Here is a 16617-nt window from a genome sequence, read left to right on the forward strand (position 1 = left end):
GAAACTGCTCACAACAACGTCTGTGGATTATCTTGAGTAACCAGGTCATGATTTCTGCAAAGAGACATTGATGTTGAGTCAGTCTCTACAGCTGATATCTCCAACACTCTGCAACTCACACCAAAACAATCTAGATTGTTAAATAGCACTACAGCTAAGAGGAAAAATATGTGTTTTTGATTTTGAGGTGAACTGTCCCTTTCACATAACATGCAGTTAACAGATGAGAGATACTCTTGCAACAGTCCTCTGGCAGCACAGTGCTGCTCTATGAGATCATTTACTTTAAAAAGCCTGAAGAACAAAAGTGATCCAAGAACAACAGCTGTAGTCTGACGAGGTAACTCTACATCAAGATAAACACTGCTGCACCTAAATGATTCCAGACTAAATGAAACACAAATGTTTGCCTGATTGAAAAGCGAATGATTTATTTCAGTAAAGGCAAAAACACATCATTCACAGAATCATTTCTTATAAAAACTTTCATTTCTTAAACACACTAAAACGATTCTCATGTAAAGGTGGAGTCAGCGATCCTGGAGGAAGATTGATGATATTTTTAACACCCAAACAAATACACTATGGCAAATTTACCGTCCCTCTAACTCCCACTGCCTTTCTCTTTGTACATCCACAGCCTTTCCCTGCTCCACATATGAGCATGAATGCCAGGTCCGAGCCACTCGGGAGACTCTCTCCCATTTACAGAGCCAGGGCTGTGTAGGAACATTAGAACTTTTTTTTCAGCTTACACAGACAGCTTGTGGACCGTGGAGGCCAAAACACACCGGCAGCGAACACCACACTTCAAAAAGTACGCCCCTATTATTTTTAATGTACATCCCCACACCAGCGGAGGCTAGACACGCGTTGGCGCTCCTGTACGCACCACCCCACGTCACTTTACGCCACTGTCCTGTCTAAAGCCTCGCTGCCTTCAGAATTAAATGCATTTTCCCCCCACTCGCTCTCTGCTTGTACAGCTCCCGTAGCAGCTCTTTTCTCAGCTCCTATGGCAGCTCAACTCCTCTCCTCACCATTGATGCATAATGAGAACTCTGTAGCTGTTGCTGTGTCTCGTGTGTGACAAAGAATGAGATGAGGAAAGGCTCATTGTTGAGGTCAACAAATATCCCGAGCTAAATGACCCACGATCCCGTCATTATAAAGACAATGGCCAAAAAGATATTGCCTGCCGAGTCATAGCTCTGGAGATCAGATCTTGGGGTGAGAAAAAGTTTAATTAGGGGCTGTCAACACATGATTTTAAGCTAATGCAGAGGTGGAGGAGGTACAGATCTTGTCATCTGCTGACAAGTTGCAACACAACATGTCCAGTGTGTGCTAGGGGCGGTGCTGGTATGTTTTCAGCTTGAGAAGATATTCACTGAATTTGACAAAAAGTGTATTGGATAAGAATCGCTGACTGCACCTTTAACAAAGCATTTAAAGTAAACATTCAGAAAAACCAGCAGTGCAGAGGCCTTTATCATCATCTTTTGTGCTTTTTGGACCAGTTAAGGGTATACTACGCAGGATTTCACCAAGAAAAAAAAAAAGTATAGACTCATACAGATGTAATCCCTCCCAATCATCACTTATGACCCACTAGAAGTCTGCGTGGGGTATTTATCTGCAGAGCCTCTTCCCTTTTGCCTTTAATTCTTTTTTACTTTCTTCTTGATTTGCTGTGTGCAGGGTGTTCTTGGACACAGCGCGCAGGTGATTTTAGGATTAAAAAACGTAGCAACCAGGTACCAGAGCATAAGCAGCACGCATCCAAGAGGAAGCTACAAAAATCATGTACACAATGCTGTGTGAAAAGCTCTGGGTGACTTTCACTTTTAGTTTTGCTGTTTACAAACAGTAGCGGACAGTTCCTGCATTGTATACCTTTAACACACACACACTACCCTGCTTTCTTAAAATGTGGCACAAATCATTGCTCTCCTTACTGTAACATGAAGTGTGTTTTGTTTTGGATGCTTAAACTTGATCATATTGATGCTGTGAGTGCAGAATTTGAGCGAAGGATCACTTAAAAAATGGAATAGTGAATCTAGATGCAAAACAGCTGTCCCTGAGCTTTAAGTGATTTTAATCCTTGTAATTCACAGGGCCATCACTTTAACACGACACAATTTACAGCTATTAAATGGCACTTTGTGGTAAAATAGAGAAATAAGTCCTTTAAGCACCAAACGATGTTCGTGTGCACTCTGTCATTTAAAACTTTATCAAGAGCCGCTGCACTGAGGCAGCAACAGTGATGTCATTATTAGATGATAAAGTTCAATCGGTCAGCGATCAGAGGAAAACACGAGGGGCGGCGTTTACATCGTCATCGTAGCCGAATCCCTGGAGTCTGCCATCTTTATAGAACCGGCGGAGGTTGAGTTTGGCAGGCGCAGACACGTACCACATGACCACACCTGTGGGGTTCACTGACACCACAAAGTCAGTGGAGTCTTTCAGCACCATGGTCTTGTCAGTGAAGACGTCGTAGATCTGAGGAAGTGTAAAAGAAAATAAGTGAGATGTTCACCTGCAATATTTATGTGTATTTGGTTAGCAAACTCCACTGCAGTCAAAAGTGATGTGGGCACCATTTAAAGATTTAGTGGGAGGAAAGTCAGAGACAGAGGTGGAAATGGAGAATGCTACTGGAAAGCATGAGGATGAGTCAGAGCCTGGGTTAGGGTGAACTTGAGGCATATGCAATTGTATCATCTGCATAAACATGGATGTTGAAGTTAGGGGTGGGTGATATATCGATTACACTCTACGTACTGCGGCTTGTTCCACACGGGTTGTATTAAATGATTATATCACAATCATCGAGTATAAATTGTCACATCATTTTTTTAAGCCACCGACATGAGACTCGTTTTCCCTCTCAAAAACACAACAACAGGACTCAAATATGATACCTCACACACTTCCCTACCCATCTATACCACTCTCTCCTGGCCGACAGTGTGTCAGCAGGTGAGGTGTGTGTTTGTGTATCCTCAGGGCTCCAGACCGCAACCATTAAGTCATTTTTTGCGACCATGGAGCACCAGTGCAGCTTGCAAATATTCTTAATACATGAACTGGAGAGCTCATAATAAATCGTCACGTTCCTCACGTTTAATGGCTCTACTGTAATGGTTTAACTTTATTAAGTTAAATAAAGGAAATTAAGTTAAGAGTATGTTAATTTACTTTATTATGACATAACTTTATTTTACTTTATTACGACGCTTTAACTTTATTTCAGCAGTACTTTATTTATTTTTAATTATAACACTACTTTGTTGCCATTGCCCCCCCCCCTCTCTTTTTCCTTCTCTCGCTTTCCTTCTTCTCTCCTTTTGTCTTACTGTTCCCCAACTATTTGGTTTTATTATTATTATTGATTTATTTTTTATTAAATAAGTGACTTACGTCTCTTATATGGGGAAGAGCTTATTTAAGCTATAAAAGAAAGGTGATCATTAAGGTTCTTTTTTTTTTTTGTTCAAATATTCTGTATGGAACGAATGTCTACCTGATCATTGCTTACCTTATTTTTGTTTTTTGTTGTTGTTTGTTTTATGACTTCTATAGTCATATTGTATCAGGTTAATTTTTGCACCAATTTATTTTTACAATTCCTTTTCAATTCTGTATTTATTTTTTGTATTATTATTATTATTATTATTATTTTTTATGTTGTATTGAGTACTAGTGTATGTGTGTGGGTATGTCTACAAAAAATGATGGAAAACTCAATGAAAATATTTGAATAATAACACTACTTTGTTCAATTTATTTTAACAATACTTTAACTTCATCATAACTGTACTTTATTTAACTTTATTGTAACCGTCGTTTAATTAGTAGTATTTTAGTAGTCTACAGTAGTTTTAAGGAAATTTCTGAATATCAAGATTTATACTAAGTAACACGATACAGCCTAAAAATATTGCAATATTATTGATAGGCCACGTCGCCCAGCCCTAGTTAAAGTGCTGATTAAGAAGAACAATGTTATTTATGTATATGTAAGAAGTAATGGACCAAGAACAGGCCCCTGGGAAAACCCCATTACTGATGGTAGGACAGTTTGACTCCTCTGGCTGCAGTAAACTAACAAGTGATTCAAGTGTGACATGATCTTTGAAGACAGAAGTGGCTGGATGAGTGGGTTCAACAGACAAGGGATGATGTAGATACTGACTGAGGAGACAGGAGTATAGCAGAGATGATACACTCCCTGCTTTAATCTCTGTCTGGAAAACATTTAAAGACCTTAAATACCTTGTAGCTGCCGGTGGTGTAGTTGAGTTTTTTGAGGTTAGTCTGGTAGCGGTACGGCATGTCGGTACGACGACTGAAGAACACCAGAGCACTGTCATTTTTTGACAGGGGGCGCCAGAACACCTGAATGCCACTCTTCTCCTGCCAGACAGAAATGGATGAGAAAATGTGAACAATGACACAAAGGATGAGAGGACACAAATATATGTCAACAACAGAGGGTAGAAAATTAATTTATGCATCTTAATGTGCAAGATTCATGCACAAGTGTGTCACCTTCACAAGGCGCCTTCCTTGGATGCCCAGAGGATCCTGGTTGATGGTGATGGCCATCTTGTTCTGCAGGATATTGCGAGCCCCGCTGCTGATGGTGCGCAGATCATTGGACATGAAAAGAGGAGCAGCCATGATCGCCCACAGAGCCATCTGACTCCGAGACTGGTCCATGCTGAGGCCAAAGTCACCAATGATCAGCTGTGGAGGTCAAAATCACACAATAGAGGAAGATGAAACAAGATTTCATGTCTGTAACACAGGGGCTTTCCTCTTGATCATGTACCACTGGCGCTTTTAACCTTACTGATAATGTGAATATAATGTTGGTTATCATGTAAGCTGAACAGACCATATCAGGGTCGTTCCACCGTCCAGGTCCGGCTGCAGGTATCAGGACGTCCTGGTTCTCAAAGAACCAGTCGATAATGTTCAGGACACTGTCCCAAGAGTCCTGGATGTCGCCATAGTTACGCCACAGGTTGCATATCTGGCCCAGCTGAGTGTAGTTTACCTAAAAACATAAACGAGTTTCACAAGAGAGGCAAAAATATTAAGTATTAGAACACAGTCCTCACAACAGAGTCTACTTCCACTGACATGAGCTATGTAAACTGTCGGTGTAAAGCTTCAGGTAGATGATATAACCTTTGACACAGCCTGGTCTTACCTTAGGAGGCAGGCCACCCTGGTAGGCAGGCCAGCTGCAGGAGTATCCAATGGGACGGCCGGTAGCATTTAAAGCCTTTGACATGAGAGGGTAACCTGTTAAAAGAAGAAAAAGTGTTAAATCAAGTCAGGAATCTCTCAATAACCACAAAGTAAAAGTCACTACTTCTTTTCCTACCCTGCGCTTGCTCTGTGGCGTTTGAATAACAGCCGTCAAATTTAAACATGTCCACCTCCCACTCTGCGAAGGTCTGAGCGTCTATCTCGATCTTGTCCAGTGGCGTGCCCGGGTAGCCCCCACAGGTGTGTGTGCCCATGTCCCCGTAGATCCCCAGCTTCAGCCCCCTGTCATGCAGGTAGCGTGCCAGTTTCGGGATGCCTCCTGGGAACCTGGGGAAGAGTGAGGAGAGAAAAGAGTTTTTCACAGAGCGACGTCCTTGCTTGTGAAACAACTGAGCCTTTTAAGGATATCTCTTTCATACCTTTCATACCCAGTCATCATGCTTTAATCTGTTACCAGTTCCAGGAGTTTTTTTTAACCTTCTACAACTTTCTCAAGGCCGAAACACACAAGCTGCAAACACCACTATTATTTTCAATGTACAACCCCACACTGCCAGCAGCTTGAGGTGAGTCGGTGCTTCTGGATGTGCCGTCACGTGGCACTTTACATCACTGTCCTATTTCCAACCGCGTCACCTCCGAAATTAAATGCATTTTCCCCCCTCTCACTCTCTGCTTGTACATGCCAGCTCCTGTAGCTCCTTTTTCTCTGCTCCTGTGTCAGCTTGACTCCTCTAAAGAGAACTCTACTGCTGTCTTGTGTGTGACAGAGGCTGGACGAGGAGAGACTCATTGTTGAAGTCAACAAATATCCCGAGCTAAACAACCCACGATCCCCTCATCATAAAGACAATGGGCAAAAAGATATTGCCAGGCGAGTCGTCGCTCTGGAGATCGGCTCTTAAGTGAGAAATCAAGTTTGATAAGGGGCCTCCACATGATTTTAAGCTAACGCAGATGTAGAAGAGGTATAGGTCTTTCAGTGAGTAGTGATAACTTGGCGTGGTTGTCTGCTGACGAGCCGCAGCGCAACATGTCCAGTGTTTGGTGGGAACGGCATTTGACACAAACGATGCTACTATAATGTATAAAATCTCACTAAAAAACTTCGGGAATAGTCTCTACTGATACAGTTCACTGTATGTTTGCAAAGCTCTAAATCTTTAGAGCCTCCAGATGTGTATTTAAGATAATATCCATGGTGTGATTTATTGTTTTCACTACCAAATTCCAGCTGTCTTTATCATACTGCTGATGCTGCATAACACATTCGACACACCACACGGAGAAACTACTGACTCCTAATGTTTTCTGTCATATGACTGTCACACTGTCATCACCTTGTTTAACTGCTTTATTGACTCAGAGGTTTACAGATTAATGTTTGCACTGAGAAACAACAGCCTCTGTGTGGGTGTGTGTCCGTCTCTGTGAGCAAACAGCACATACTGTATACACCACTACCTCTTAGGGTCGGCCTGCAGACGTCCCTTCTCGTCTCTCTGCATGGACGACCAGCAGTCGTCTATGTTCACGTACACGTAGCCGAGTTCCCTCCAGCCGTCCTCTGCAAGTCTGTCGGCCATGTCGATGAACAGATTCTCACTGGAGGAGAAGACAGAAAAGTCTCGATTAGGGTTGTTACTGTTTTCAAGATATACCGTGATATTAAAATTGTACATTTGCTTTTCTGCGATATTGAAAAAAACACAACTGGACAAAAAAATCTTTACTTTGTTTTAGTTATTTCCAAAAGGTAGACTTTTACACATAGTTTTATAAAAAAAATGGCTTCAAATTTCAAATATACACTCACCGGCCACTTTATTAGGTACACCTGTTCAACTGCTTGTTAACGCAAATAGTTAATCAGCCAATCAAATGGCAGCAACTCAGTGTATTTAGGCATTTAGTATTGTAGGATGTCTGCAGTTCACCTCACATTACTCATGAAACATTTACCTGATTGGCTTCATTTCAATATCAGATCTCACAGTAAGCAAACCTGATTCAGACCCTGAACTTAGTGTGTGTACTTAATCTTCATAATTCTTAATCCTAATATCTCAAACAGCAAAGTCCACTTAAATACGAGACCATTCTTTTAAATAGCACCTGCTTAAAAAGACGTTTTGGTGCGATCACAGTGTTCATATTCATGCTGCTTCTTGCCTGATGCAGTTCTTGGGATCGTGCTCACAGTCGATGTCACAGCGGAATCGTTCCCACGCCAACCAGCCCATGGGAGGCGTCCTCATCACTCCATTGTCCAGGCCCAAGGTGGCCACACAGAGCGCTGACGCAAACAGAAGCCCCGTCAGATGCATTCCTGCAGAGATACAAACCATTCAGGGAAAGTTAAATCTGTGTGCTGGGTGACACCAGGTTACTGTCAGTGTGTGTGTGTGTGTGTGTGTGTGTGCACTCTGTGTGCCAAATGACAGGCATCTCTCACACACAAACACACCTGAGTGTCACCTGACTGGGTGTGACGGTGGCAGCAACAACCTGCCAGGTGACTTCTACCAACAGACAGTATGAAGACAGCTGACTGAATCCAAACCAGCACTTACTACAGGATATTAAGTTATTACAACATTACAGATACAAATAAATATGCTTATTAACATCATTAACCTCTCATTTGACTATAAGATGTATATGTTGATACCAGTGTGCCACCAAACTGTAGTTTTCTAATGCAGTAGCTAAAAAGTGACGTAATAGATGAGTCATCTTTTAGGGGATGCACAGACAATATCTGCTGGCATGCACGTGCTTAATAAACATTGTAAAAAGATAAATGTACTTACTGAAATCCAGTGAGCTGTTCACAGCTCTGAGGCGGAAGACGGAGGAGGATGCACTCTACTCTCCCCAGCTCTTCTACTTCCTTTTCTTCCTCTTCTTCCTCTTCTTCTCTCTCTCACCTTCACAGACACCCTGTGCTAAACAGACTCTTTAACTGAGTGTAAAGAAATAAACTGATCCGCTCCTCTCGACTCCAATTGAAAGGAAGCGACAGTCACGTGACAGCAGCCCGGTCAGCTGACTGCAGAGCAGGAAGTCGGAGGGGAAATACCCGGGCCGCGTCCCAATATTAATATCTTTTACCCTCTCTCCTCGGTTCCTTCCCTTCAGTGTGTCCTTTCCCTTCTTTGTAAATCAATTTCTTTGACAGAAATCAGTGAGATCCACATCTGCGTTCATTATGGTCGTAAAAATATAAGTTGCTGTGTCACTTTATGGTTAAGACAGAATTTATTACATGTTTATGAGCTTTATGACATCATTAATGGTTAATAAGTCATTTACTACAGCTTTATAGAGCAATTCTGATAAGCCATTCATAAAAATCCACCTCCAGCATACTGAGACATTAGTTATAAACTCTTTGTAATTGGTGCCTTAATAATAATAATAATAATAATAATAATAATAATTAATTAATTAGTATTATTATTATTATAATTATATAAATATATAATGATACTATTCTCTGAAAATAAAAAATAAAAAAATAATATTAACAATAATAATAATTAATTATTATTATTATTATTATTATTATATAATTTTATAATGATACTGTTCTCTGAAAATAAAAAAATAATAACAATAATAATAATAATAATAATTGTTGTTGTTATAATTATTATTATTATTATTATTATTATTATTATTGTTATTATTATTATTTATTTATATTATTTTCAGTGAACAGCATGATTGAAAAACCTTTGAAAGGGCAGGCATAATGAAAATAAATAATCCAAGTGTAAACTGAAAAAAATAGATCAAATAGTAAGAACAAAAGGCAAAATTGAAAATAAATAAATACATTAAAGAACATAGTGCAGATCAAGCCCTCAAAACTGCTTCCTACATTTCCCATGATGCAAATCTACCATCTACTGTCACACTTATTTTGATAAGGGTAAGGTCAGCATCATTTAAACTCCATACCACACTGTGTGACACAGACTTTTTGTTAAAAATCTGTAATCCATGCACCCAAAGACTACAAAAGATTATGACATCATCAGGATTATTTTCTCTGACTTCAGAAAGCTTCCTCCAGAGCTGCAGCTGAGATGATGTTGTTTTCACAGACTGGGTAACCCTCCCCATTAAGGGATTACTTTGGTTGATTTACTTTGGTCTGTTTCAACCTGCACCCTATTTTCTCATGTTTCTGTGACAATTTTTGAACAGACTTGTTAACAGACTGTAGTGTAACATTAATCAGCTTGGTGCTGATTATTAAAGGCATGCTTAGGTGGGAAAAGATGTGCATAAGAGTCTACGTTAAAGCATCACAGTCATGTCAGTGAACAGACCTGAAGTGCTTCTCCTGCTGTATTTATATGCACCTGTTTAGCAAATGAAGGAGGTCACAGAGAAAGACAAATAGTCAGTGGTCAGTGCGGTGATGGGAACGATATCAAGCTTCAGATGAAGATGTATCTGTCTCTATCTTAAAGTATGAAGGTCCTGAATGTGCTGCAGCGTATCTAACTACATAGTTTGCTAATTATTTCACTAAAGCTGCTTTTAAAGCTGTCCAGTAAACACTTATAATATACTCTATGTTATGAGTGACATGACATGCACCTCACACACCTCATACCTTCAGTCCTTTATCTGCGTAATCCTTTCAAAAACATTTCCATTACAAGTGACTGAGACGTAGTATTTGCATTCGTCATGGTCCACAACTTGCAGATTTTTCACCCCATAGCTTTCAGAAAAGGTGTCAAGCCGCAGCACTCTGCAGCATGACACTTTTTTATGCTGAACTTGTAAATGAATGAGAGCTTATTGTGAAATCAAAAACATAATTTGTTTAAGTACCAAGACCATTTTTCCTCCCTTTTTTTGTCATTGTTTTTCTTCATAAGTTGAGAGGAGGTCTGTTTGTATAAGCCTGTGGCTTCTTGACCTCTGCTGGCACATTTCTTTTTTTCTTTCTGTCTTACTATTTGGATGGAGTGTGTTTTATGTGTGTGCAAATAAAAAAAAATAGAAAAATAAAAAACATCTGATATATGAAGAAAATCAATTTAGAAAAAAATAATCCAGAACAAATAAATATAAGCAGTTTATTGGTGTTATTTTTCTTCTTCTTATTTTTTTTATATACTTTATTAATCCTCCTGAGGAGAAATTCAATTATGATAAAGCATTTAAGGGATTTGCAATAAAGTTGCCACAGCTATTGTAAACCTTGAAGGTAAAAGCTTCACAGGACACTTATAACCTGAGGTAAACACACAAGTGTCATGGAGATATAACCTCACAGAAAAGGTCACCAAGAGGCCGTCACACTGCTTTTCTGCTTCTCTCTGGTGTTATTATCAGGTAGTTTCTGCCCTCTGCTGGTGAAAAGCTGCATCAAACAGGAAGAGGAGGAGTCAGTGAGTTCAACGTACAGAGAGGCAGAAGGAGCCATGGCAGAGACCAGCCTGGGTAAGATCACTCCTGAAATACTCTGCAAAAACATTTCAGCTCTATAATGAATGAAGAGTTAAACTTGAGATTTTAACACTGTATCTGCACAGCTGCTTTCATTTGATGGACTCAGGGTTGATATCTGATCAGGATCTAAGAGCTGCAGCCATGCCACACAGAATATCTCATGACACCTACAATGAACCAGAGCACAGACAGAGCATAGATAATGATTTCTGCAGCGCATGAACTGATGTGACACAGGTGTGCAGGTGGTAGCATGGTCTGTTAACATGTTTGTTGTCTTTTCGTAGTTCAGACAGCCTTCCTGGTTTTAAATTTCAGCATGGACTCATTCGAAAGGTTTCACTTTTCCCTTAAAGGGACAGCAGCAGCAGCAGCAGCAGCAGGAGGGCAGTCTGTGAACATGAGTGGTGGAAGAAATATTCAGATCCTTTATTGAACTACAAGTAGCCATAACACAATATAAAAAAGTTCCTGCATTCAAAACTGAGCTAATAGAGGTACAGATGTCTTATGCAAATACACTTAAAGTAAAAGCACTCATAAAGCAGAATGATGCCTTTCAGTTTCATACTGTATTGCTTTATTGTTGGATTATTGTTGATAAATTAATATATAAACAGTATTTTAATGAGGCAGGTGGAGACACAGCTAAATAAGGTGTCATATTTTATAATCTGATCATATGTATGGAGCTGATATCCTGCCAAACCTAAACTAAACATACAAAACATGTTTTACAAATACTTAATGATTCACTATCAATCACAATGTGGTTTGTAAATATAAAACATAAATAACAAAGTAAAGTATTTTGTTTTGCAAATACAAAACATATTATGTAATTTATTATTTGTAATATATCACAAATGCAGTATTTATCTTATCATTTTCTGTCTTTGTAGATTTTTTTTGTCATTGTAGAATATATTTTTATTAGAAATATGTTATGTATTTGTTTGATTGGTACATGTTTTATTTGCCAAATTAAATGCATTAGTTTGTTAATGATGTTTTATATTTACAAACAATGTTGTGTTTGTTAGTGAATCGTAGGGCATTTGCAAAACATGTTTTGTTTGTTTGTTTAATTTTGGAAGGACATCAGCTCCATACATATGGTTTGTTTTAAAAATCGGAACGCACAAAGTAAGTAAAGTTAAGTAAATGTGCAATATTTTCATTGGAAATAGAAATAGACTTTTAGTTCCTAGTATATATTAGTATTAGTATTATTAATCATAGAAAACTAGTCAGTGATTACAAATTGCTTTACAAAAGGCAGGCATAATGGAATAAAATAATTTTAGTGTAAACTGAAAAAATAGATCAAATAGTAAAAACAAAAGGCAAAATTGAATATGAATAAATACATGTTTACAAACATACATGTGGCCCACACCCCCAAAACTCTGCTTCCTACATTTCCCGTAATGCAAATTGACCATCTTTTGTCACACTTCTTTTAATGAGGGAAAGCCAATATCATTAAACTCCATACCACAGTATGTAACACAGGCATTTCACTGAAAATCTGTAGTCTTGGGCGCCTCCATGCACCCCAAGACCACAAAGGATGATGACATCATCATGGTTATTTTCTCATAGCGCTCCACATTAAAGGGTAACTTTGGTCTTTTTCATCCTGGGCCCTATCTTCCCATGTTTTTGGGTCTAGTTGACAAATGAAGACAACAATTTTTGAAACTGGTTCAATATTGAATGAGAACTCTGACGCCACATAACAGACTGTAATGAAACATTATTGGGCAATTGTGCAATATCACTTTACTTCCACTAAAAGTGCTTGTTTTTACCACTGACAGGCTCAGATTGTTATTATAAGTGTCGGACAACATTATGGTTAATAAGTAAGATCCTTTTTTTTAACCGGAAACAACCCTGAAATCCCTATCCCCAAACCCACCAGACGCCATTTAAATAAACAGTATTTTTTATCATCATACAACACACTTCATTAAAAGTCGACAAAAACAAAATAAAACTTACAAAAATTCTCTAGGGTCATCTCTGAAATGTTCTGCACTGGTTTGGTGGAAATAAACTGTTAAATCGCCCAGTTAGATGTGAAAATATGTTTATTTAAATGGAGTCTGGTGGGTTTGCCAATAGCAATGTCAGGGCTGTTTCTGGTTAAAGAAAAAAGATCTCTTTAATAAAAAGGTCTAGCTCTATAGGGATGCTTTCCATAACTTTGTCAGACACTTCCAATAAAAATCTGACAAACACTTTTAGTGGACATAAACTGACACAAATGCCCCGAGTGGTTATATTGCCGCCTGTTTTGGTGCTGCTGCCTGCAGAACTCTCGCTCCACACTGGTCCAGTTTAAAAATGTTCTTGTAATTCACATAGACATGAAAAAATAGGAAAATAGGATCCAGTAAAAAATATCGGTTACACTTTAAGAGTAAACTGAGCCAAAAAAATCGTGCCACCTTTAGCGCAGTATTTAAGTAAATGTACTTAGTTATTTTCAACCAGTGGTGACTCGTTGAAATTATCTCAAAGACTCAAATCCTTTTGTCTTTACTCCTCCCAGGTGGTGCTGGTGTCGTGAAGACGATCCTACAAAGTGCAGCAGCAGGCTTCGCTTTTGGAGAAGCTGCGTTATTTGCAGTTGAGCCCGCACTGACTGAAGATGGCGTCCTGCTCAATGCTGCCACTCTGGCTGCTGGTCGAGCCGGCTCCACAGGCGTCGGGGTAGTGACGGCGTGCCTCGTGTTCACCTCTGTGCTCCTCTCTCTGGGAAGTGGTTTCCTCCTTGCTGCTATGACGATGAAGCTGTGGGTCAAAGTTGGAGCAAGGCTGCAGTGGGTAGTGGAGGCCGCAACGGGAGTCTCTGTGGTGGTGGGTGCCGTCACTACTGGAGTGTTAGCGGGCGTTCTTCCACCGTGGATCTACATCGCAGCTCAAGGCGTTCTGGTCCTTGTAGTGTACTCATACTCCAATATTAACGACATGACCACAGCTCTCTTAATCATCTTCACCACCCTCTACCTCAGCGTCCTGTATGGAAGAATGGGCGTGATGATTGGACTCTTCGTCGTGGGGTTGAACATCTCTGTGCTTTGCGCCCTTCGTAAGGCTCTGACGGAGAGGATGACACAAAGACCAAAATCTAAAACCGGCTGCAAACTTTTAGAGAGGATCTTCTTCTACTCTGTTTTTGTAGGTATACTGGGATTCTCAGTAGGTTTAGGTGCAGGTGAAGCAGGAGAAGGCTCCGAAGCAGAGGTGGTTTTGATGCTGCAGTCGGTCCTCTGGGTGGCGTTCCTGTCCGCAGGGCTGCTCGGAGCTGGCCTGGGAACTGTGGCCACGGTCGGGCTGGGGCCAGGGGTGGCTGGAAAGGTTGCTGTGGGAGCTGCTGTAGTATCATCACTTGCCCTAAGAGCTATTCTGCACTCAAGCTCATCTCTAGGGCCCCGGAGCAACATGGGGGGGACATTAGGAGCAGCTACAGCTGCGGGGGTGTCACTCGGAGCTGCGAGTGTTGCAGCAAAACAGGCATTCGGGTCCAGAAATTCAGCTTTAGCCATTTTAGGTTCAGTTGCTGTCGGTGCAGTTGTGGCAGTGAGAGCTGTAGCACTGAAAGCAACTCTGCCTTCAACATCAGAACTCATAACGATCACCCTTGTTGCAGTGGGGGCATTTGTTCTGGGTGCACCAAAGAGCCCATTCCACACTCAGGTGAATCTACAAACGGGCCTCCTCACGGGGCCGGAGCTAATTAAAGGCATCGGCATGGAGACGGTCACCGCAGCAGCAGCTCCGATTGGAGCCGGTGCACTTGGGGCTGCAGCGCTGGGCACCGCAGCTCTGGGGAGACTGGGGACTGTGGGAGTTGTGGTGGCTATATTGTTGGCTTTGGGAAGTGCTCTTAGTGGCATGATAGGAAAATCAGCGCCGACAACAAGCACACACACAGACTGATGAAGCCAGAGTTTAGATCCTTGTGTCAGAGTGTCTGAACACAAGGACAAACACAGAAGAAGAGTGCAAGTGTGTGTATGTGTGTATGAATTAAGTTATGGTCAGGGACACACATCAGAGCCAAGACCAGTTAATATTGCATGGCTTGTCCAGCTGGGGGGCAAAAGTTGTGTCCACAATGCAGAACAAGCTGATTGTTGGGTCAGTGGTCAGGGTAAGGTTTGGGTTTGGGGTTGGTCTCCAGGAAATGAATGTAAGTCTATGTAATTTCCCCAAATGTGACCCAAATTAATTATTTGCATTATGCATTATTGCAAGTGTACACTGGAGCTTTGATGGAGCCCAACCCTACATGAACCTGCATTGTTTCTGTCCAAGCTTTACCGAATACTGAACCACAGCAGCTATTTTGGGCCCGAGCCCGAGTCGAAAACCAAAATTTCCAATTACATTTTTTTTCTTAAAGCATTTGTAACGAGCTAAGGGCTGACATGTTTGCCCACACCACTTCTCCGTCTTCTCTTCCCTCTGTTTCTTCGAGAGTCTATCGTCCGCTCTGCGTCTCACGCACAACAGGTTGGGCAAAGCGGATTGCACCCCTCAATGTGTCTTCTTTTTCGAGTGCCCACGGAGGTCCACGGCTATGTGGCGCTCAGATGATGATCACTGGTCTCTGCTGCATGTCATGCACATCTCTCCCACGGCCAACCGAGTCACCTTGCAGCCCCTCTCACTGGCTTTCCCTTGTTTTCCCTCCAGTCCAGTGCAACTTCATCCATCTCTTGTACAGAGCACTAGAGTTTGTGTACAGTCGGCTATAGCCTCGTTTCCACCAAACACTTTCAGTATGGTACCTCTGGAACCAAAAGTAACCCTTCAGACATGGTACCTAGACCCTAGTGTTTCCACTGCAAGCAGTACTCTTAAATGAGGGCGGGGTTGTTGTCACTCACTGCTCCGTCCAGCACTCACTGTATTTCCTCATCACCGGTGACACAGATGGAAGTCTGCACCTCGTTTATTGTCGACAGAACGAGGCTGCACGCCAACATTTTCAGAACAAAATCAAACAGGCTGCAGTGAGAGTCTCTCTCCATGGGGTAGAGAGTGACCGTCCTCTATTGACCAATCAACAGACTGCAGTGTTCACAGCTCCACCTTTTAGTACCAGATCTGTGTGCTAGGTACCCCAACAGAGGGGGGACCAAACATGGGGACAGTACGGAACGGTTCCATTGGTACCATCCACAATTTTTCACAGTGGAAACTGAAAAAAATGCGTACTGAACTCAGTTTCTCTTCCTGCGGGTCTCTACTTGTCCAAAGGACAGAGTGAAGTCATCTGCTGTAAAGCCCTCTGAGGCAAGTTGGGATTTGTGATATTGGGCTTTATAGATAAAATTGAACTGAGCTGAACCATACTGCTCGGTGGAAACAGGGCTTATATGAGCAAATGACCCCCTTGTGCTAACAATTTCAATCTAATTCTCAAGGTCAGCATTTTCATTAGTTATAATGAGTTCAAGCCAGCACAGTCCATACATCTAGCATGACATTACACAGACTGTGAGCCCTGTGTTTTTTCTTTTCTTACAAGGGAAGTTGGCACAAACCTGTCCTGATTCAAGCCTGAGAAATTACAGCTTGATCCTGGTGGGTTGGGCCCAAATGGTTTCAGGCAGAGAATTGAAGCTCCAGTTGACACATCTGAGCCTATGAGATGTTTTTGTTTTTTTTTTTACACAAAAAGCACATTTGCTTATCGATCAAACCTGACAATTGTGTCACAAATGTGTTGTGGTTGCTGCAAGTGTTGAATAAAGACAAGTGTTATCCAAGCATCTGTTTGTGTATTTATTCCCTAAAATACTGCTATGCTGCAAAACAGTGGAGGAT

At 41.1% G+C, this 16617-nt stretch overlaps 2 protein-coding genes across 2 annotated transcripts; one reads left to right on the top strand and one right to left on the bottom strand.

Annotated features, from left to right (window-relative positions):
• Nucleotides 1-405: 405 nt before the first annotated feature.
• On the bottom strand, nt 406-8330 carry LOC125896852 (alpha-N-acetylgalactosaminidase-like). Its single transcript, XM_049589746.1, has 9 exons — nt 8106-8330; nt 7465-7621; nt 6757-6897; nt 5408-5619; nt 5231-5325; nt 4913-5074; nt 4564-4761; nt 4288-4428; nt 406-2511 (listed from the first exon to the last, which is right to left on the bottom strand). The coding sequence occupies exons 2-9, from the start codon at nt 7617-7619 to the stop codon at nt 2311-2313; spliced, it is 1305 nt and encodes a 434-aa protein (XP_049445703.1). The 5' UTR covers nt 7620-7621; nt 8106-8330; the 3' UTR covers nt 406-2310.
• A 2375-nt stretch (nt 8331-10705) lies between these two features.
• Nucleotides 10706-15616, top strand: LOC125896850 (uncharacterized). The gene is made up of 2 exons (XM_049589739.1): nt 10706-10761; nt 13331-15616. The coding sequence occupies exons 1-2, from the start codon at nt 10743-10745 to the stop codon at nt 14719-14721; spliced, it is 1410 nt and encodes a 469-aa protein (XP_049445696.1). The 5' UTR covers nt 10706-10742; the 3' UTR covers nt 14722-15616.
• The last annotated feature ends 1001 nt before the right edge of the window (nt 15617-16617 follow it).

The sequence above is a fragment of the Epinephelus fuscoguttatus genome, linkage group LG11 (genome assembly GCF_011397635.1).
Source record: "Epinephelus fuscoguttatus linkage group LG11, E.fuscoguttatus.final_Chr_v1".
In the NCBI taxonomy this organism is placed as follows: Eukaryota; Metazoa; Chordata; class Actinopteri; order Perciformes; family Serranidae; genus Epinephelus; species Epinephelus fuscoguttatus.